This window comes from Arvicola amphibius, chromosome 9 (genome assembly GCF_903992535.2).
Source record: "Arvicola amphibius chromosome 9, mArvAmp1.2, whole genome shotgun sequence".
NCBI lineage: Eukaryota > Metazoa > Chordata > Mammalia > Rodentia > Cricetidae > Arvicola > Arvicola amphibius.
Window position 1 is genome coordinate 17,091,662 of NC_052055.2, and position 22,662 is coordinate 17,114,323.

The window sequence follows — 22,662 nt, forward strand, 5'->3', positions numbered from 1 at the left end:
CCCCTCCCCATCCTGCATCGTTAGTGTGTAACACGATTAATAAAACCCAGAGACAGAAATTGGGGCTCAACCTGAAGGTCAGAAAAGAGAAACATTTCAGTCTGAAATGGCGATCCTGCTTTCAGGAATCTCAGAATGAGACTGTGTGTGAGAGCTGTCTCCTCCCATTTTATATTCCTCTCTAAGACTGGGATTAAAAGCATGCACCACTGAGATTAAAGGCATCCATTGCCCTGTTTCTATGGCAAATTTGTGTGGCTACTGGGATTAAAGGTGTGTGTCAACACTGCCTGGTCTATAAGGCTGACCAGTGGGGCTGTTTTACTCTCTGATCTTCAGGCAGGCTTTATTTATTAAAATGCAAATGGAATATCACTACATTAGTGAGGTAAGAAGTCGGATGCATCTGAGTTTAGGACAGGGAGATGCAGGCCAAGGACAAAGTCGAAAGGCCATGAAATCATGTGGACCAAATGATATCTTACAATAATGATGTCTGGACTGAAGAGATAGTTTAGGCATAAAAGCACTTGCCTTGTAAGCATGAGGAATGAGTTGCATTTCCCAAAGCCATGTTTAGAAGATCAACCCTGGAACCCTGGGTGTGGTGATGCTCTTGTCTTGGGGATGGAGAGATAGGTGAATATCTGGGCTTGCGACTAGCTACCCTAATCTACTCCATAAGTAACAGGCTAATGAGAGACCCTGACTCAAAAACAAAACAGTGGATTTCCTGAGGAATGACAGATACTCTGACCTCAACATATACACATACATACAATGTGCATCCATGCACATATATATCTACACATGTATGATCTTACATACAACCATACATCACAAACAAACATACACACACACACACACACACACACACACACACACACACACACACACACAGTGCTTGTTCAGGAAAGATGGATGACAAAGATATACTATGAAATCAAAGAAGAAGAAAATGTGCCCTGATAACAGACATATTTTCTCTTACCATTTTTCCAAGTTTTCTTTGACTGTTAAAGCTGATTGTACTTGCATGGGCAAAGGATGAGACAATCTTCAGGATGGAGAACAGTAAATACATATAGTGTTGTAAACCAAATGAAAACAAGAGGAACTAAATTTACCAGTTAGCGTAGGTGAATTACTTCTGTCCGCTTAAGCATAATCAAGCCTACCAAATACTTCAAAGAAAATAGATTGAACTCTAACATATAAAAGCAGCTGTGCATATTTCATAAGGATTGACTCTGACAGGGCTTAAAAACACGAAGAAGCAGCAATGGCTGTGACCTCGGTTTTGTTGTCAGAGTAGAGGTGCCTCTCCTGTAAACGGCTGGTTGGGATTCCAGCATCCTATGGCCTGTGTGTCATTGTTAACCACAAACTGAATTCTGGCTGGTGGACAGTGTTTAAAGAGGGGCTACGTAGGGCTGGAGAGAGGGCTCAGTGGGTAAGAGCGATGACTGTTCTTCCAGAGGTCCTGAGTTCAATTCCCAGCAACCACATGGTGGCTCACAACCACCTGTGTAATAAGATCTGATGCCCTCTTCTGGCCTGCAAGGTCACATGTAGGCAGAATACTGTATACATAGTTAATAAATAAATCTTTAAAAAAGGGGGAGCTACTTAAAGTGTGTCCTTAGTGTCCTACAGGCTGAATCCAGATATTAAGATTAAGGTTTTCTTGACCTTGACAGCCATTTAACATTGCTGCAACAATCCAAGAGTGTCATTACGTATCTATTAACTTAGCTTTATTGTTTTTGATATGCACACCCAGCAGCAGATTGGAATCACAGCAATGCCATCAACACCACTCTCCAGCATCCTTCATTACCATATGAAGACCGTGACCTAAAATAGAATTTTGTAAGAGGGAAACACAACAAAATGCAGGAACTCTAGTTTCTTCTGCGGGTCTCAGCTTGTTGCATGTGATCCAGACATCTCTGGTAGACCCAGACAAAAGAGTTCCATGCCAGAAAAAATTAAGAACATGAAGCTAACTCCCTAGTGGTGGTTGCGTCCCATTTAATCACGAACATCTTTCATAGATTTGTCTTAAAAATAAAAAGAGCCATCTGCTATGACTGAAGCTTTTGTTGTTAAGTAGGAGCTTCTGTTAATATACATAATCTTACTCTACTTGAACAAGCAGAGCTCCAATAGAATGAAATTTGCATACCCTAGAGGGAATTTCCATTTATTCTTGGGAATGAATAGCAGTGTAAAGAAGTTTTGTTCTTCGGACTTGTATGGCATAAGCCCCAAAGGTTAAGCAAGGCCTAGGTCAGATCTCTGAGGTTTCAATGTAGCCCCTTTGCTGGGCCATGTGGGTCTGTTTCCACAATGAGTGTGATGTCTCTGTTTTAAAAAGTTATGGCCATGATGAAATAACGTCATGGGTTCAGATTCTTCTAGTAGCACCTGGCACAAAATATTTGGTGCTTAATAAGGGCTGCTGTTATAAACTTCTGCAGCTACCTCCTGGCAAGCAGTGGGGAATCCTCCAGAGGGATCGCGCTGCTTTACAGTATTCTACAGGCTTCATTTGACCGGCAACAATGCCATATACTTCTCAGTGTGAGACCTGACCTTATTTAAAGAGGATCTACATGGGTGGTTTGCTAGACAGCTTGGAATGAAAGTCTGGGCTCTGCTCCAGCATTCTGTTGAAGAGAGACACTCCTCCGGAAGCCACCCTAATGGGGCAATACATGTCAGGGCACCCAAGGCTGTCTTTCAGCTCCTTCATGCCAGGGTCGACTAAGTCATTCTAGATTAAAACAGAGCTGCTATTTTTATAACTACTTCCCAAGATCCCACACGATGCAACCTGTGCAGTCCAGTATCCTACTCTAGATGAGTAGAGCCATGGTCACCAAAGGCCAACTTCCTTTATCATACACAAAAGACTGTGGCATGTCGAAACTCAGCTGTATCATAGCAATAGCTGCTTCTGGGTTCACCACAAGGTTTTCTCGGACTTACTTCAAGATGGATGGGTTCCTTCCTTCAACTCAGAAGGAGACAGTATGGCCTCAGCTTGTTGGCATCTCACCCAGCCGTGGAATGGAAAACCTCTCTGGCTGTCCTGGTCTTGTGACTCTTTTAAGCCCCCTTGGGTCAGTTCCTACATCCTCACATTTTTTTCCCAGTGATTATTAAGTTCCCAGCAGTCCATAGAAGTGCCAGAATTTGACTGCTGGAACACAAGCACAGGATTTTGTAGTGAGGATGTGGTCCAGAGCAGTCTCTTAGAAACAGCAAAATTGTACTGGGTGCCACGTGGACCAGCTGGGTGCGGGGTCCCCCTCGCCTTTGGGTTTCTTTTTCTGGCATCTTTAGTGACAGGTTAGTGGATCCAGATGGAGGAAGGACATCGCCTTTCAGAAGTAAGAAAGCGACAGCAGTTTTTAGTGTTGGGTTAAATATGTTTCAACTCAACAAAACTTGGCTCCCAGTGCTTGGCTCTGTTGCTCTTGGCTGCCATCCATCCCTTCTAATTGAAAGAATAAAATGTTGGGGTCAGGTTATCACCGAGGAAGGAAAATAGGGGAGGCTGGCTTCACCAGAGGCTGCTCAAATCATTTCAGAGCTGATAAGCACCAGTCTGTGTTGCAGAGTAAATGTTTTAACCATAAGCACCTGCTGACTACGCCGATGCTCATTCTGTCTTCCCCACAAATGTAGAGAAGACATTGAGCAGCGTTAATCCTCCTGTAGTAGAGATTACAGGCTAGTGTTTTGTGAGGGACATGGGAAATGCTTTTGTGTGGATGCCTTTCCTTTTCTTATCACCTTCAAAACTTGTCTCACCCCTAATGCTTTCAAAACGTCTACAGTCACGCTTCCTTAGTAGGTCAGCGGGAATAGGAGGTCTTACAAGGTCATGGTACTTTACTTCCTGCTCAGGTTCTGGTGCCTGGAATGCAGAACAATATCCTTCTGAAGACTCTAATTCCAGACACCGAATACAAAGTCACCGTGACTCCCATCTACACAACCGGAGAAGGCGTCAGCGTCTCCGCCCCTGGGAGAACTTGTAAGTGAATATTTGGCTCCTTGGACACCCAATTGCCTATCACTTGTGATGGGTAACGTATAGGGCAATAGAAGCGCCAAAGATGAGGGGTCAGAAAATCTGTCAGAATCCTGACGCCACACCCATGAACAGTGTGATTTGGGCAAGCCGTTTAGCGTCAGTGGGCTGCAGCTTTATTTTCTGTGAAAGCTGCCATGCAATACAGAAGTGATCTATCGGCTTTGCCCTGTGACTCATCTCAAGTCCTGATGATTCACCAAGGCAGAGTCGTCAGGCCCTTGAACTTTCTCCTCATTTCATGGGACCATGACAATCTAAGTCTCTCCGTGGTGCCCTTCTGTTATTTCCCCCACTCTTTTCCTTTTATTGGAATAATTTATTTTTTTTAAATAAGCACATGGCAAATGTGTCTTCTTTTTATTACAGTTCTGTGAGTTTCAATACATGAATGGGTTCGTGCAATCATCACCACTACAGTAGAAAATAGAAAACAATTATTTCTCTCCTTGGTTTCTTATGCTGGTAATACCCTTTGTAGTACTAGCTTGCTCGTATACCCACCCCCTAGCAACCTCTGTTGTTTCAAATTAGTCAGACTTTTGTTGTTGTAACGCACTAACTGAGACAATCAACTGAAAAGAGAGAAGGTTTACTTCCTTCCACAGTTTCAGAGGTTCCAGTGTTGGGGAGCCCATCTATACAGTTCACTTTCGTATGCCTACCTCCAGCAGTACCACATGGTCCCAAGGAAGCATCCTAAAGACGCATTGATTATGGTTAAATGAGGAGCCAGCATACCTAACTCTTATCTGCCTTTTTTTTTTTGCTATTATTAATGTCTATTCTTACATAAAGACCACCCCAGAATTTAGTGGCTTTAAACGGTAGCTGTGCTTATTATATTTTCTGACACTGTCAGAATCAGGGCTTGCTGGGAAATTCTTTTGCACCATATAATGATATAAATTATGTATACATTCATAATAATAGTGATGTAAATTATCATTATCCACTGGTATTCACATTGTGGCTCAGTTGGTCTGAAAGGTCTAAGGCAATTTTGCTACATGCCTGACATCTTGGTGAGGACAGCTACAGAGTCAGCTGTCTCTACCCATTCACGTCAGAGGCTCTCCATGGTGACCCTGCACTGTAAGAGGAAGATTTCCAAGGGGGCGGTCACTGCCACAAAGTCTGTGGCTAGCAGAGTAGTCAGAGAATCCACCCAAATCCAAAAAGAGACTGATGGCTTCCAGTTCTTACCGGAAAGAGGGTCTAAAAACTTGGTGACAATTTGAACCCATCATCATTGACAAAGAGTCACATGGGGTCGAGGGTACAGTAATGTCATACTCCCGTATGTGGGTTTTATTCAGTATAAAGAAGGAAGAAGAAATTTCCCCACCTTTCACCACCAGGGATAATTACCAGTCACATTGTATGGGTAGCATCCTGAACACGGACTGACAGGTGCATTTGGTGTACGTGGACCACATTGGTGCAAAGTTAGAGGTTTTTAATAAGCATTATTCAATTTTATTTTTGGTTAAGATTAATTAAAAAGAGAACTTTGAATGAACCTCCGGATCTCAGATAGAACTCATTCATCCCCAAAGTAATTTTCCACATATGTATTTTTAAAAAAACACCCACAGACCCCCAACTGTGAGCTTTAATGCTTTATCACTGTGAACGTGTTTAGCTCTGTAGGGAAACAACTTTGATTTCATTGACAACAAGAGAAGGTCAGCAAGAAGGGAGCTATATTGAACCTCTTCCTTTCCCTCCTCTGTCTGCACAGTGCCGTCTTCTGGACCTCAGAACTTACGGGTCTCGGAAGAATGGTACAACCGGTTGCGCATTACATGGGACCCACCATCTGCCCCCGTGAAGGGCTATAGGATTGTCTACAAACCTGTGAGCGGTAGGTCCTCTTAGAACCACGAGTAGACAGCTCAAGAAAATTTTTTAAAAAATTTAATTACATTAAAAAATTGTGTGTGTGTGTGTGTGTGTGTGTGTTTTCTCCTTTGCCAGAGCATGCAAGTGGAGGTCAGAGGACAACTTGGAGGAGTCACTTCTCTCCATCCATCGCGTGGGTTCTAGGTGTCAAACACAAATGGCCAGGCTTGACAGCAAATCACTGACACCAAGTATAATTTAAGAACATTTGGTCCCTGTTTCTATCAGGTGTTTGATCTATATATTAAACAGCTGAGAATTGCTACCTGTCTTTTTTGAGGAGAATGGTGTTTTCGCATAATGTCTCTACCTGATGGGTAGATTTCATTAGAAGGGTGAAACAATGGCCTCAGGTAGAAATCTCGCAGGCAGACCAGCAAACAGAGTCGATATCTACCTGGTGACCTCATCTCAGCCTAGATAGAGAATGAGTCTAAGGAAAGCTGGGCTCTCCAGGCGTAGGAGGCTTCGTGGCTCAACAGATGTGTAAGCTCTAGAATTTAAAATCTATACTTTTGGAATTTTCCTTTTGTTTCTTCTTGGATCAGCTGGATAAATTCCATCAACAAACTTTTCTTTGTCTTCATTTTTAAAAAGCCATCAAAGTGAGAAATGACTTCATGAGAGACTCTCTTCTACCTCTGGATCACTCTATATTCTAAGTGTCTTTATTCCCTGATAATATTATACATGTATGCAGTGTATCTCGATCATATCTGCCCCCATTTCCCTCTTCCCACTACTTTTTGCCAATCCAACGTATGTCCCCTACATCATTATATTTTAAAGGCAGATGAACAGTTCAAACAGGGAATGTTTTGACCCTTGGTCTATAGACAGTGAAGGGGAACTTGGGTAGCAGCACCCACTACAATTCTGCCTCTCTAACCTTCATACTCTCATGGGGTTTAAACAGAAAAATATATGTATTATAAATATCTTTTCAAATTTCTAGACCTGACCTTCAGAACTCTGGCTGTTCAGCAGGAATCTGAAATCCAGTTATTCTTAATTGGCAGGAAAAAAAAAACAGTTAAAAGCTCTTTGGGGGCCATGGAAAACTGCTTTTTCTCTCAAAAACGTCAATGGTCCCAATCTGTCAATTTAGACATTACCACTGTCCTTACTTCAATCTTCATTTCTCCTCTTCTGATCATTATCCAGCTCATGTGACTGTAGTAGTCCCATTTCCAGTTTCTCTTGGAAAAATATCTTTATGAACCAAGAAAATAAAAGAGTGGCCATAGACAGTGGCCTGCTCTGCCCTGACTCTTTCCAGACTCATCGCTGATTTTATTTCCTTTGTCTCTTTGTTATAGGTCTAAGGTGTATGCCAGTCTGTAGAAATCCTTATGTATGGCTTTCTGGGTCCTTTGAAAAATATGTATCATATTTTCTGAGTACAAATATCTTTCAGTTCACAGCACTCTTCTGCCTCAGCATAAATTGTCCTTCTGTGTCCAGGATGTCAGTAGTCTTGGGGTTTTCCTGGAGAGGCAGCTACATGTGATCTTTTTTAGCATAGGAAAATATTACTGCTACAACACATGCCCCCAGAAATGCATAAATAGGCTGCTAGAAGCGGGTATCAGGGGGAAAGTGAAGAGTGTTTAGAAATTACAACTAACTCAAAACTTTTTAAAGAGTAGACACATAAAAGGAAAGACAGCCAGGTAAACAATTAGAATAGGATGTAGCACAGAATGTTCTTAACACTTGAGATACCAGAGGGTTGAATCCAGTCAAAGGCACAAAGGCCTCAAAATCTGGCCATGGTATAGGAGGAGATGGAGCTACAGTGGCGACCTCTGCACAAATCTTCCTATGACAAGGTGTGGTCTGGTGTCCAGGACAGAGCTTTCTTTGACATATGCTGGGAACAAGGCAGCTAACTAAGTGGAGGCAGACAGGAATTACCTCAACTGAGCAAGTGCTGATCGCTTCTTGCAATGCAGAAGGCAGAATAAGGTAGGAAGGAGATGGGTGGATCAGTGAGGTACACCAGCTTTGGGACTACAAAGGATAAAACACTGCCGGAAAAGGACTAAGATGGGACTTTCGAGACAGATGATACTAGACTCCAGCCTCAGCCTCACTGTTTGCTTGCTGGGTCATCCTGGGCAACTGTCAAGAGTTGGCCGAGTAGTCCTCTCTGAGAAGGCGTGTGTGCTGTGATTGGAGTATATACTCTGTCTCTTTCAGTTCCTGGTCAAACTCTGGAGACGTTCGTGGGCGCTGACATTAACACCATTGTTATCACCAATCTCCTCAGTGGAATGGACTATAACGTGAAGATATTTGCTTCCCAGGCCGCAGGCTTCAGCGACGCTCTGACTGGCCTCGTGAAAACCCGTAAGCCTGATTTGACGTCTGCTCGCTTCAGCCCAGCCAGTGGCTCTGTGCTTGGTTTCACCTGCGTCTCGTCTCTCAGTTCCATTTTTAGTGCAACCATTGACTTTTCTTCAAGCCTCCTTGTTACCCTCTCTGGATGGCATTTTGTGGAAAAAAGGATGTGGCAGTTTCTCAGGGCTGTCCAGAGTCCTAGTTGGCAGGCAGATGCCAGCAGCTGCTTTTCCAATCGGCTTGATGGTTGCAGATAGGGATTTTCCTCTGGAAAAGTTTGTTGGCCCTTTTCAAATTAGGTGAATTTTTCCAAGCAGCCTGTAGTTTGGCATGGCCAGTGCCAGTTAAAGCTGGGCCAAGGAGAAATTTGCTTTTTCTCAAAGTATTGCCACCCACCATCCACATACGTGATCTCCGTCTCTGTCTCTCTCTCATACATACACACACCACCACCACCACTATTTACTGAAAGTGCATGTCACAGCACGCTAAGAACTTCTTATATTCTTGTATAGATTTCAGATTGTAATTTCTCATTGGCACCAGAACTCCTAGACACAAACGGAATTGTGTAGGGCTTTCCAGGTTTCAACAGATGTGTTCTATTGTTCTGGCATTTGTTATATACGTCCACATCACCTGTTGGATGCATTTCTTTAGATCAACTTACATTTTTTAGGTTCAAATACTTTTAAAAAAACCCATATACCTATGATAAACACAAGATTGATACTTTTTATACATAGGGATTACACACCTCAATCTCAGTACTCAGGAGGCAGAGGCAGGCAGGTCTCTGGGAGTTCCAGGACAGCCACAGCTACATAATACAGGGACCCTGTCACAAAAGCAAGCAGAACAAAAGAAGATAATGCACAGATCAAGATGACATGATACAACGCTCAGGAATATAAGCCCGTGTGCTAGCAGTAGCATGAACCTCACTCTTAGACTTACAGTCAGAGAATAATGGACGGGAGACTTAACTGAGCTGTGTATTAGTGATCGCCCTGGACAATGTAGTTACCTTCTCAGAGCCAAAGCTTCTCAATTCTAAGATGAAACTGTCCTATAGCAGCTATGGCGAAGATGAAGGAGCTAATGTATGCAAAGTACTCGTTGCATCTTACCTTTTTCCTAAGAATATATGTGTCTTTTTCATTTAGGAATATTAGACAGTCTGCTTCATGGGTCTTGTTTTGGATACATTTATTTAAGTGACAAAATAATTTTCTTCTGTTCTTCCATTTTTTGTGGGTTGGTAAGTTTCCCGCTTCTGAGTCTAGTGCTCTGACTGAGAATTTTCCCATCAGTTACTTCCAGAACCGGGTATAATCTGTGGCGCTGTCTGCAGTGTGACATAGCTTTTTTTCTGCTTCGTTACAGTGTTCTTAGGTGTGACGGATCTCCAAGCCCATCAGGTTGAAACAACAAGCTTGTGTGCTCGGTGGCAAATACACCGCCATGCCACCGCCTATAGGATAGTTCTAGAATCCCTTCAGGGTAAGTACAATTCTGTGAAGTGCTTACATGCTTGGTTCTATGCAAACCATGGTGGACAAACCACATCACAGCAGAGTTCTGTTCTGGAAACTGCAGGTTCAGGGCTCAGAGATGCAGCATGTGACATCAGACTAGTTGACCTTAACTCTTGAATTTCCCTCATCTGTTAGCAAATATTACCATAGCATTGTTTTTTCCCCCGTGGGAGGTTGGGGGAAGTTATAGCCTTGGCTATGATTAGTTTCAAAATAAAGAAATACCACTTTTGACTCAACCCATAAAATAGAAATATGGTTTAATTGTGACCATTTGGAAGCATGTTCTCCTATAGATTATGAGCTGCAGTAGAAGGAACATTCTAGAACAATTTTTTGTCAGCTCCAGCCAAGGTAGTGTCTCCATAGACTTATGCCACCATGTCTTTGGTTCCCTTAGTGTAATAGAAGCCTGACGTTGTCTACTTTCATAGGAGTAATTTAAAATAGAATAAACAGAGACGACAAGAAAAGGTTTAAAAAACTATATAAATTTTGTGGTTGTATGAAATATGAATTATGGATGTTTATGCCAAAGGAGATGAAAGATACACCGAGTGGAAAAACAACTGCACAATTTGAGCTCTATTTCATATCCCTTTATAATCACACTTAATATAGCAAGGTTGATATTTATTGGCATTTGTTAGGCTTAAAGATACTAAGCTTAATAACCACCCTGCCAGACTGAACCTCAATAATGTATCCTTTTGTGTGGCTTAAGAACTTACTAAGAAAATCTAAGTTCTTGTAGGTAGTCATATTTTATAAAAACATAATTTACCGCTTGAGTTGATAAAATATGTAGGAAAATTAGCTTAATGAATGGAATTAATACCATTTAAAGGTATTTTTTGCTCAAGATTTTAGGATAATATATTTGCAGAGAAGCACTGAGATTCTTTATCAAAAGATAGGATTAGTGGATATAACTCTTGATCTTGTAAACCCAAACCACAGAGTGTTCTCTCTGAAGCCAAGGCCTTTGGTGGCCACAAAACGAGTCAGAATTATTTTCAGACTGCCAGAAACCTTTCAAATTGAATCACTATAGTCACAAGAATGTACAGAAGTGCTGTTTCTTTTACTTGCCATCAACATTTGTAGCTGAGGGATTTAGAAGCCAAGTTAACTCAGTTGCCTCTCATCCAATGACATTTATCAGCAACAGATTCTAATCAAGAGCTGTCAAAAGGAATGTTTGGTGAGGTGAAGGTGAGGGTAACTGAGGGGAATGTAGGTCTGATATTTCAGCTGATGAAATTTAGTTCAAAGAATTGGGTTTCTTCTTTGGAGGGGGAGGGTTGGGGTGAAGCACCTTCATCTTACAGAGAAATATGATTGCTGCTCTGGCCCTCTGCCTACCCTTACTTGTGGTAAGATGCCCGTCCTTCCAGTGGGCAGATGAGTCCTAGGTTTTGACCAAGTGACATATTTTACTAGCTAAATATATTGCTTCTGCAGGACCTTCTCTCCCTCTGACCCAGCCAGAGGAGCTAACAGGGAGAAATGGGGCCTGGTTGCTCCTGTGTTGGAGAAAGTCCTATGGTGGGTGGGTCCACTGACTCCTGAATGCCCCTGTAGCGGGTGTGGTCGGCCGGCAATGGAAAATAATCAAACTAGCCTTATATGAAATACTCAGCTTTAATAAAAGGAGAAAATGGGAGAAACTTACAGAGTCAGAGTTCCAGTGAAGAGCAAGGAACCAAGAAGGAAAACAAATAAAACACAGATCTTTTAAAGGTATTTTGTGCCCCGGAGGAGTCACGCCCCTCAAACAAGGGATTGGTTAGCTTCCCCATCATGCCCCAGTCATATTTCTAGCCTTGAATGAGAATATATTCTTTTTCCCTCATATATTCCCCAGGGCCTGATCATGTACACCTTTATTCTGGTGTGACGTCAGTAGAGATGTTTCTACTGGGGCCTCAGCTTCCTGTCAGCTAAGTCTAAGCTTCGATTTCTCCAGAATGACCTTACTTGAAATCATTAACTGTGGCAATTACCCACCCATTTCCAAGTATAAGCAAACCCTCCAGGTCGCACGATTCAAACTTGTTTATTATACTTACAGACACCTAAAGAAAGGGAGATAAACAAAGGGTCAGTTTATTGACTAATGGTAGAGAGGCTTGGAGAGTCTGGCTTCAGGCAGATCTGGATCAGGTGTTTGAAAAGAGTCCTTGAGATGGAGCCTTGCTCCCTCCTAGTCTGCTTTTTAATTCTCTGCCCTACTCTGTGAGTGGGCTCCAGTCACATCCAGAGTGACATCCTTCCAGCTCCTAGCTTCACAGGCGTGGTGAAAAGAGAATTTTCTTTCCCAATATTTCCAACAGAAGTCCAGAAACTGAGTCATCCTGGTCTGGTTTGATCACATGCCCCTAAATCTGTCATTGAGTGCACAGGGATGAAATAAACAGACTGGCTGGACCTGGTCCCTTTCACTAACTGTGTCTGGTGGCAATGGCCAGGAGTATCCGGGTGGTATTTAATGCTGTCCAGATTATAATTACGAAGAGGGGAGGGGAGGGATCAAAAGAAAGAAGGATGTCATTCAAGGCTGGCAGACATAAGACATCTGCTTGTGTGAACGTTCTGACATTTTTATGGCTAGGAGGGGGGAGAAGATCACCAGCAGGACAAGGCCCCTCTGGGAAAGAGACTGAAATGAAACTTGCCAGTTACCCATTTGCCAAATTCAGGCATGGGCTTTGGTTAAATCTGGCGTAGTTCAAAGTGAGAGACTTTGAATTGGTAACTCAGTCGCCTGTGAGCGCCCACATGACATCCCAGTTGCCCTCCTTCCCCATCTGCTTTCAGGCTGACGTGGCAGCTAAGGTGGGATGTAGCATTTCTCTTTGCGTTCCTGCCATGAAGGCTCAATGCTGTGTGTCCTTTCTAATTTGTAGAACTTTCTGAATTCCTGTAGACCACCTAAGAAAGAGTTCAGAGAGCGCACCCCCCTCTTCTCTCCTTTTAGGTGCTCAGATGCCAACTTTGTGGTAGTGTCTGTTTTCTGGGAGAGAGGATTGCAGTGTATTGGAGTAGCTATCTACCTCACCAAAGACCAAGGTTCAAAAGAAATGTACACAGAACCCACTGCAAAATCAAACTGTTTGATGCAGAGTCACGGTATTGGAGGTCAAGTATTTGAGAAACCCAAGAAAAGAGAGTATGCCATACAATTTTATGTCATAAAATTCTCAAATGATTCTTGTCCTAGTCCCTCATAGTGTCTCTACATATGGCCATCAGCAGCCTCTCAAGGCATTTTGGGGATTGGATGGGGGAGTCAAGATGGTGACGTCATTACCAACATGATAACAATCCAGAGAATTTAGATTATCTTGCTTCTTAGAAATAAATACACAAAGATGGAACATTTTATCCCGTTCCAGAAAAGCAAACTAAATTATCTTTCTCCTGTGGGCAGAGGGATTGAAAGAATTAGTCACCATGCGATCATTCTAGATTTTGTTTTCCTTTAAGGCAAAGCCATTAGACTTGAATGGCACATGCCAAAAACAACATGTGTACATCCCAACTCACGGAACCCCTTTTTGTTAGTGTTGGGAGTCAAACTAATACTATTTGCCATTAATTTTAATGTGCCCACTCCAATTTTCCAATGGTTTATGGATTTATTATTTTTTGCAGTAAAGCCCATTAATATTCCATTTTCAAGGGTCTTTAAAGTACACAGATGTCCATGATAAATGGGAAATGGTGGAGACAGAGCATTTCTAGAGACCATTCCCTGGCGAAACCATGGAGAGCTCTTGTGGTCATAGACCTTTATACTTCATGCGTAGGATCAGGAAATGCTTCTATATGGGCAACTTACTGAGACCTCCAGGCAGTTGCAAAGACTGCCTACACAGAGAAACAGTTATTGGGGGTTTCTGAGCCTTGGAACCCCAGAGTGAACTTGACTGTTAGCAAAGCCAAGCACTGGGTTTCTGAAGTCTGTTTCTTTCACAGTAAAATATAATCTCATAAAATGGCAACAGCTTTTAAATTTAGTGTTATTGTCACAGGGCAGGCCGTGTGGAGGTCTGAGGCCAGCTTTGTGGAGTTGGTTCTCACCTTCCAAGTTTCAGTGAGTTCTAGGGATCAAAGTCAGCTCAGCAGGTGTGCTGGGTAAGGCATCTTATCCAGCGGCGCCATCTTGCTGGCCAAGTAATTACGCTTTCCACTTCAGCATTACATATGATGTATGAGAAATAATTAAGGTAGGGAGTATTTAATTGTGAGCAAATATACTTGACTTTCTTTTTTGTAATGCTGATCAACTTCTGGCCTCACTCAAGCTGGAGAAGCCCTAGGTTATATCTCAGCCCAGTGCAAATATATTTACAAATATTACTTTGTAAAGTTTACTTCTGAAATTCTTTGATATTTACAGAATTCAAAAATGAATTTCAAATAACTTTAATTTAAAGGCCAAGATTTTTCCATAGCCAAAATTCAAAATGTTTATATGATACATAAATATTGATGCAGATTAAAATATAAAATCAAAGCTTATCTAGATGTCATGTTTTTCAAAAGACGAAAATTCTCTAATGTTTTCACTTAATAATTAATTCATCTATTTTTCTATTTTGTATATGTTGTTTTTTAAACTAGACTTCTGAAGTGATATATTTGGAGAAATAGATGGTTCTTATTAACCATTAAACAAAATGTGTAATGAGTAAATTGAATGCATGAAGCCTTGGACAGCAGTTTCTAAGTTCCTAGCAATGAGCAGCTATAAGACTTTGATGAAGCATATGCAATTTGAATTGGAGGGATGGTTCAGCCATTAAGAGCACTTGCTGCTCTTGCAGAGGGCCCGGGATAGTTTCCAGGATGCTTGTTGGGTAGCTCATGGCTTCTTATAACTCCAGCTCTTAGGGACCCAACACCTTCTTCAGGCCTCTTCCAGTACCCACACAAAAATGTGATAAGCCCTCCCGTAGACATACTCACAAATTAAAAAAAAAAAAAACTTCAGAAAAAACATTAAAAAAAAATAAAAATAAACAAAAAAAAAGAAAAAACAAAGACGCGATTTATGGAAATGAATCTAGAATTAATCCCAAGGCAAGTTTTTAAAGTTACATTTCATTTGGGTATTTGGTGATGGGGGAGGGGGAAGTGCATGCCACAGCAAGTGTGGAAGACCATTTGTGGCAGCTGGGTTCGTTCTACCATGTGGGCTCCAAGGATCTAACTCAAGTCCTTGGACATGGTGGTAAACACCTTTACCCACTGAATTATCTTGCTGGCCCCTAGAGGGAAATTTTAATAATTGTTCTTTTTGTAGTAATGCTGATGCTTCATTCCAGCCTGACATCCATTATGGCAAAAAATAAATGGTATTACTAATTCTGAAACTTTTCAATAATTTAAAACCAACAAAAGCCAGCACGTACTTACGAGGACCCCTCACCTGGTCTCTAGCTAGTGAGCATATACCACTTTCAGACTGTTCATTTTGAAGTCCTGAGTCTCTAATTTGCATTGCTTTATGATATAGTAATGGGCAGTTCTATGATCTGAATTTAGAGTTGGGATTCGAGTTCAGTTCAGTGACTGAGCTAGGGACTGCAGTAACTTGTTAATGTTCCTGGCCCTCCAGTTTCTTGTCTTCAGATTGGGGATAATTACAAATGGTGTAAGGTTAGAGTGGATTAACATACATAAAAATCTTTATGATAGTTCTTGGCACATGATAAACACTCATTGAGTTTTTTGTCAGTTGTCATTTGTGGTGGGGCTTATCACTGAAGAGGATACCTTCAAGGAACCTGAAATAAAATAAAATAGACTGTCAATAAATGATGCAAAGCCGGGCGGTGGTGGCACACGCCTTTAATCCCAGCACTCGGGAGGCAGAGGCAGGCGGATCTCTGAGTTCGAGGCCAGCCTGGTCTACAAGAGCTAGTTCCAGGACAGGCTCTAGAAACTACAGGGAAACCCTGTCTCGAAAAACCAAAAAAAAATAAAATAAAATAAAATAAATGATGCAGATGGTGAATCCACCTCCTCTCATTCCAGACCCTAGGGCTAGCACTTATTCTTCCAGAGAAGTGTAGCAATATTACTATGAATTTGCGGGGAAAGAGAAGGGGACCAACAGTTACTTTTCCACCATTCTTTGTGTCTTCAACACAGTGAAGACAGAAGATGTGATGATGTGCAGCTGGTGTATGCCACTCAGATCCTTGAACGCAAAGGGCCTGTGAACCAGTGACTGGGAGACAGGACTCCTGTCTCTGTGGCCTAAAACCAATTAAACATCATGTCCACATTGAAAGAATAGAAAGGGGTTTCATTGTGCGGTCAGGGAGTTTAGAAATGGCCGTCTAAGCTTGCTGAGTCTCCTTCATGGTAGATAAGACAGGATAGAGGTGACATGTCATGATTGACATGTGATGACAGACACAACACAGGTGTCAGCTAAACATCAAGACTGGAGGTGGGGATGTTGTCTGTGGATAGAATACTCCCCTGGTCTGCACAAGGCCCAGGGTTCAATCCTTAGCACCCCATAAAACGGCACGGTTGCTCACACATCTGTCACCCCAGCATTCAGAAGGTGGAGGCAGAGGATCAGAAATTCAAGGCTGCTTTTAGCTACATAATGAGTTCAAGGTCAAACTGAGCTGGGGGTCTGGGTAACGGGTAGTAAGAGAGGAGGAAGAGGTCTTCCGTGGGAACAAGGGGGGAAAAGAGGGGGGGGATGGAATACATGTGCCATGGAAGCAAAGTGGGGTCAATCTGAGGAGACAAAGGGGACCACAAGAAGGAGGACAGGGAAGGACAATGGGGAAGGGGAATTATTTAAAATAAATTTAATGAAGCATGCATGGAAATGCTGTGATGAAACTGACCATTAAGTTATTAATAAAAAACAAACAAGCAACAAACAAAAACCCAAGAGTGACAGAGAAGAGAGTGGGCTTTCTGGAACTCCTAGATTGTCCTACATTGTTCTGGTAGTTTCCTAAGCCTTTGTGCATGTTTCTTTGAGAACAGATTTCGATTGCAGTGTCTTAGATGATGCTAAGTTGTAAGGAGCGAAAGATCTGTTCTTCTGTGTCATTTTGTGGCCATGTGACTATGTTATGGTGAATCAAGTTGAAAGAGAATTTAGTGTCCCAGATGAGTTAAGATGCATACATATAATTCTTCTTTGAATAAAGGCTTGAACTTGGCAATTTTTAATATGATAAGCCTTATTTTACTCCATATTAAATGTAATGTTTAACAGGAAAAAAATTCAGTGGATTTATAAAACCTTTACTTGGAGATACAATACTGCAAATGAACATAAATGCTGGGGTTACTTGACGGAGACAATCCCTATTATGCATTTTGGAAGCCAATAATTAAAATAATGACTGTGTCTTTTCCCAGTCATATATGTGTGTTCTGTTTCGCTTTGATTGTAGATACACATGCACAAGAATCTACCTTGGGGGGAGGTGTAAACAGGCATTGCTTCTACGGACTTCAGCCAGATTCAGACTATAAAATCAGTGTTTACACGAAGCTCCAGGAGATCGAGGGACCAAGTGTGAGCATCATGCAAAGAACACGTAAGTCAAATGTCTTCTCCTGATTGCCCTGGTTATGAGCAAATAGCACATTCATATGGCTCCGCATCTTCCCTCTATTTAGGAAAGTCATAGCTATTGCTGCCCAGGAGAATGGGCAATACACTTTTTTTCCTTAATCCACCCCAAATTCTTTTCAGTGTCCCTATACTGTCACCAGCATGCTTTTTTTTTTCCATTCTCTATACGTTGCACAAGAGACCACAAGGCCATCTGACGGCAAAAGACTCGAAACGATTTACATTATGACCCAAATGCATAAGAAGCATTCATGGAATGTGGTGTGTGAACATCTGACAGCAAAAGACTCGAAACAATGATTTACATTATGACCCAAATGCATAAGAAGCATTCATGGAATGTGGTGTGTGAAATTGAGTTTGAGGACAGTACCATCTTACCACAGCAATGAGGGCAGGCTCAGAGCCAACACGTTCCAACCGGCTGACCCTCGAGTTGTTGCCTCCTTAACAGGAGGTCCTTGTGCTGTTTTTCAAGTTGAAGCCCAGCTCTGATGCATGGAATGGAAGAGCAAAGTATAAAGTTAGAACGAAGTACATTTTATATGTTCCAAGGAATGGATGGTATCAGCTTCTTGGGTTGACTTTTAATCCGAAGCTCCTGACCTGAAGGCCACAGCCATTAAAATGGATAATGTAGATTTAATAGTAGCAGGTTGAGGGCGGTGCTGTTTATGTGCCTAGCTCAATATCTCTAATTTAAATTCAAATTCCTTAGGATGAACTTCTGAATAGGTGGTGGGTGATGGGATTTCCTTCTGGTTCTGCCTGGCGTTTATGGAGAACTACAACCTTGCATAGATCTTCTAGCTTCCAGGACCATGGAGAAAGAACAACATATTCCGTTAAATCAACATATTCCGTTAAAACACACCTGATAAGAAGATAGGAAATAACTCATGCCTTTAATTGCAGCACTAAGGAGGCAGAGGCAGGGGTTTCTCTGTGAGTTCCAGTCTGGCCATTACTACACAATGAGATGCTTTGTTAGGAAATTGGTTAAATATAATAAGGAAAATCATCTAAAGTTTTAATATAGAAAATGTATTTCACAATAAATATACTTAACATACGTATATATGTTCTGACATATAATTTATATATCATAAACACTAAGAGCCATTTTATGTGGCAATTCAGTTAATTTGAGTACATTTGAAGAATCATTTAGACATCACTACTATCCCATCTTAAAGCATTTCCATCAACTCAAAAACATTTTAACCATACCCTCTTCCCTTTTCATCCATATGTAATTCCACGTAATGCCCTTTATTTTGTATTTTCCTTTCCTGGACACTTCATAAGAATAAAAATATACAACAAGCTTTTGTATCTGCCACATTTTGATTAGCATGTCTTTGAAATTTACGAAGGCCATCAAGTGCATCTGGTGTTTGATTCTCTTATTGTTGATTAGCAATCTGTTTTATACACTGATGACAACTTATGCTAGAGAGGCTGCTGGGTAAAGGGAACACTCCTCCATTGCTGGTGGGAGTGCAAGCTAGTACGGTTGTTTCGGATATCAGTATGGCAATTTTTCAGAAATTAGGAAGCAATCTTTCTCAAGACCCAGCAATACCACTTTGGGTATATATCCAAAGGATGCTCAACCATAAGCATGCTCAAACATAACAAGGACATGTGCTCAACTATGTTCACAGCAGCAGCATTATTTGAAATAGCCAGAAGCGGGAAACAACCTAAATTCTAAACTGAAGAATGGCTAAGGAAAAGGTAGTACATTTACACAATGGAGTACTGCACAGCAGAAAAAAAGATAATAATAACACCTTGAAATTTTTGGGCAAATGGTTGGGTCTAGAAAACATCACACTGAGTGAGGTAACCCAGACCCAGAAAGACAAATATAATATTTACTCACTCCTAAGTGGATTTTAGACATAAAGCAAGGAAAACCAGCCTACAATTTACAATCCCCGAGAACCTAGACAACAAAGAGGACCCTAAGAGAGACATACATGGATCTAATAAGTGGGAAGTAGAAAAAGACAAGATCTCCTGAGTAAAGTGGGAGCATGGGGACCATGGGAGAGGGCTGCAGGGGAAGGGAAAGAAAAGGAGGAGAACAGAGAAAATTAAAAACAATTAAAAAATAAAAAGAATTCCGTTTTGTAGATGTGCATCACATAATTTTTGACATTAACAGGTCTTTGGTATACACGACTTGGATATATTATTGGATCTCTGAGAGACCACTTTCTACTATCATTGTCTTGGGTAGTTCAATACCTCCGAGGTTCTTTTTACTCTTCAGTAAAATTAAATATCTATTTTCTTATTACCAATATTGGCAGGAGAGATTCGAGACCTTTGAGCTTGTGTTTTATTGGACACAAACTTCTATCTTCACCATTGTCTTCTTGGGAGTCACAACTCAGAGCCAAAGAGGAGCTGGATCTCACTATCATGTGCTTTCTCTGGACCTTTACTTTAACGTTTTCTAAAGCTGCAGAGAAACCCTGTCTCGATAAACCAAAAAAAAAAAAAATACATTTTGTAAACTTTGGCAATCTTTCAGATACAGGAGATACCTCCTGGTGCCAATCTGCTCAAAGATGTTAACTGCTGTGTTCCCAGGCTCATAGGCTGAGTTCTTTGTTCATCCTCAGTGATGGTCTGACTGTTAAAAACGCTTGAGTTTGTGACCTCTGGTCTACTTTAGCAACCCCTAACTTTAATTTCAACAACTGTTAGCTACTAACCCAGGGTTAATTTCAATTGGGATCTCTTAGTTTGATGTAAATATTTCCCTGATGTGGAAAACATCGGTCTTCTTGTAGCTTCCATCTACTGGCTCTAGTTCAACTTTCTGAGGCAATGCAGATCAGGACAGTTTGTCGGCTCTGTGGCAGCCCCTCATATGGCTGAAGATAGGGACCATCTGTGTGCCACGTAAAGAGGATAAACACATGGCACCCGTGTGTGTGCTCTTCATACCCAAGAGATTCTTTGGCTAGAAGTTCTGTCCAAACAAACTGCCTCTTGATTTGATTCTGAGTTTACTTATGAATCTGAGGATATGCCTCAACCTCCTGTATTAGAGAAAATGCTTAGTGGTAAAGAAGACCCATGACTCCCAAGTTATTTAGAGTGTTTAAGCCAGGCTTCTAAAGCCTGGCTTATACAGTGATCTAATGAAAGTTTCGCAATCATAGTTTTAGTATTAAAAACCCTCCCTATCTCTTCTCTCTCTCCTTTTTAATTTTAGAATTCTCAAAGAAGCATCACAAACCTTTCGAAACAACAGTGATTCATGTATCCATAACAGAACAGCAGCAACACACAAAGGGTTTTCCTTCATATTGTCTTCTAGAAAGACATATTTCTACCACTGTCGTTTCTTCCACAAAACGCTTTGGACTTGGCCCACAAATGGGCTCCTGCCATGGCGTCCTATAATTTGCTTTGTTTCACTAAAAATTAGTTCATGGATTTTTTTCTTTATTAGTAATGTACAGTTACCTCATACTCTTGCGTTGACTCATGCCGCTTAGATAATTTAATTTTATTGAGCCCCAGATTAGAAGAGACTACAAAACTCATCACTTCTAATGAAGGAATTCTCTTTGTAACATCTGTCAGAGCTTGAACTCTTCCAGCTGTTGGCTGCTTGAAGCTGAACTTCCCCTTTGTGAATGGCCATTATTAGTAGAGGGACTTCCCAAATATTAAACTGGGAGAGTAAGGCCTTTCTGTTTTTTCCCCTAAGCCGGGCGGTGGTGGCACACGCCTTTAATCCCAGCACTCGGGAGGCAGAGGCAGGCTGATCTCTGAGTTCAAGGCCAGCCTGGTCTACAAGAGCTAGTTCCAGGACAGGCTCTAGAAACTACAGGGAAACCCTGTCTCGAAAAACCAAAAAAAAAAAAAACAAAAACAAAAACAAAAACAAAAAAAAACTGTTTTTTCCCCTAAATCTTCAGTGTCAGGTCTTAATGAAAATGAACAATAAAATATTACTTTATCTTTACCTAATGTTACTACAACTCCGTGGTCCTTTGCCACTCTTCTTCCTAACTTTCCCCAGGTCATCGTCATGGTGTAGGCTGAAACTATCTCAACACACAAAGTATTTATTCTTGGGCCTAAGAACTGTAAGACTTTTTTTTTTTCAGATGCACACTGAACAGAATAGAGAGTGAATCACATTTCATTCGTAGCTGGTCTCCTTGGGGACACAGGATGGGAAGGGTTAGAAGTGTCAGGGATCAAGGATTGATGGTCAGTGGTTAGGAAGACAGAATGAAAATGAAGTTCACTGTGCATGTGAAAAGAGCCAGAACCTACATCTCAAATAAAGGCTAGGATTTCTGCCTTAAATCAGCATCAGAACCACTTTGTAGTTGGCAGTTTGATTACATCGACTCCTGCTGGGCAGACTGAATGGGGGCAGAATGGCACTTCAAGCCTTTGGTGTGCAAAGAAAGGATGGATAAAACCACTTTTCACAGGCTGGGACTAGTTTATAGCAGCCATAAAATTCTCCAAGAAGCCAGTTATCAACATCATTGATAACCTTGAATAAAAGATTGCCTATATTACTTTCCTCTCTTCTCTGCGATGAGATCACTAATGGGCGCTCTTTGTCCTTTTCCTACACAGAATCACTTCCCACCGAGCCACCAACGTTTGCTCCAACCATTCCACCAGCAAAGGAAGGTAAGCGAACAGTAGGGGCAGTGTGATTCTCCATCCGAGATGTCTGCTGCTTTTAGTGGTTCATTGGGAAAAACCAAAGTGGGTGCTGGAGAGATGGCTCAGCAGTAAAGAACACACATTGCTTTTGCTGAGGACCCGAGTTTGGTTCCCAGCATCTTCATGAAGCAGCTCCCAAGCCTGTAACTCCAGCTTCAAGGTGATCCAAAGCCCTTGGCTTCCTTGGGTATTGCACTCACATGTACAAATACACACCATTAATAAATAATATAAATTTTAGAAGAAAACCAAAGTATTAATACATAATATTTGTTGTCCTACCTACTCTTTTCTTAACATACATTCATGTTTTTCAAACCATGACAATTAAAACAAACCCACTTAATAATAAATTATATACACAGAATGGATTTTTCTTTCAGAATTGCTTAATGTTGATTTCATTGAAAAATCTCAGAATAAAC

The 22,662-nt window shown here is 41.4% G+C and overlaps 1 protein-coding gene across 3 annotated transcripts in view; it reads left to right on the forward strand.

Moving 5' to 3' along the window:
- Positions 1 to 22,662, forward strand: part of Col14a1 (collagen type XIV alpha 1 chain) — a 186,503-nt gene that overhangs the window by 85,658 nt on the left and 78,183 nt on the right. For all 3 annotated transcript variants that reach the window (XM_038343529.1, XM_038343530.1, XM_038343531.1), the window contains exons 20-25: positions 3,919 to 4,048; positions 5,850 to 5,972; positions 8,213 to 8,362; positions 9,740 to 9,856; positions 17,334 to 17,480; positions 22,145 to 22,201. In XM_038343529.1, the coding sequence (XP_038199457.1) occupies positions 3,919 to 4,048; positions 5,850 to 5,972; positions 8,213 to 8,362; positions 9,740 to 9,856; positions 17,334 to 17,480; positions 22,145 to 22,201 (724 nt within the window). The remainder of the gene's footprint in view (positions 1 to 3,918; positions 4,049 to 5,849; positions 5,973 to 8,212; positions 8,363 to 9,739; positions 9,857 to 17,333; positions 17,481 to 22,144; positions 22,202 to 22,662) is intronic.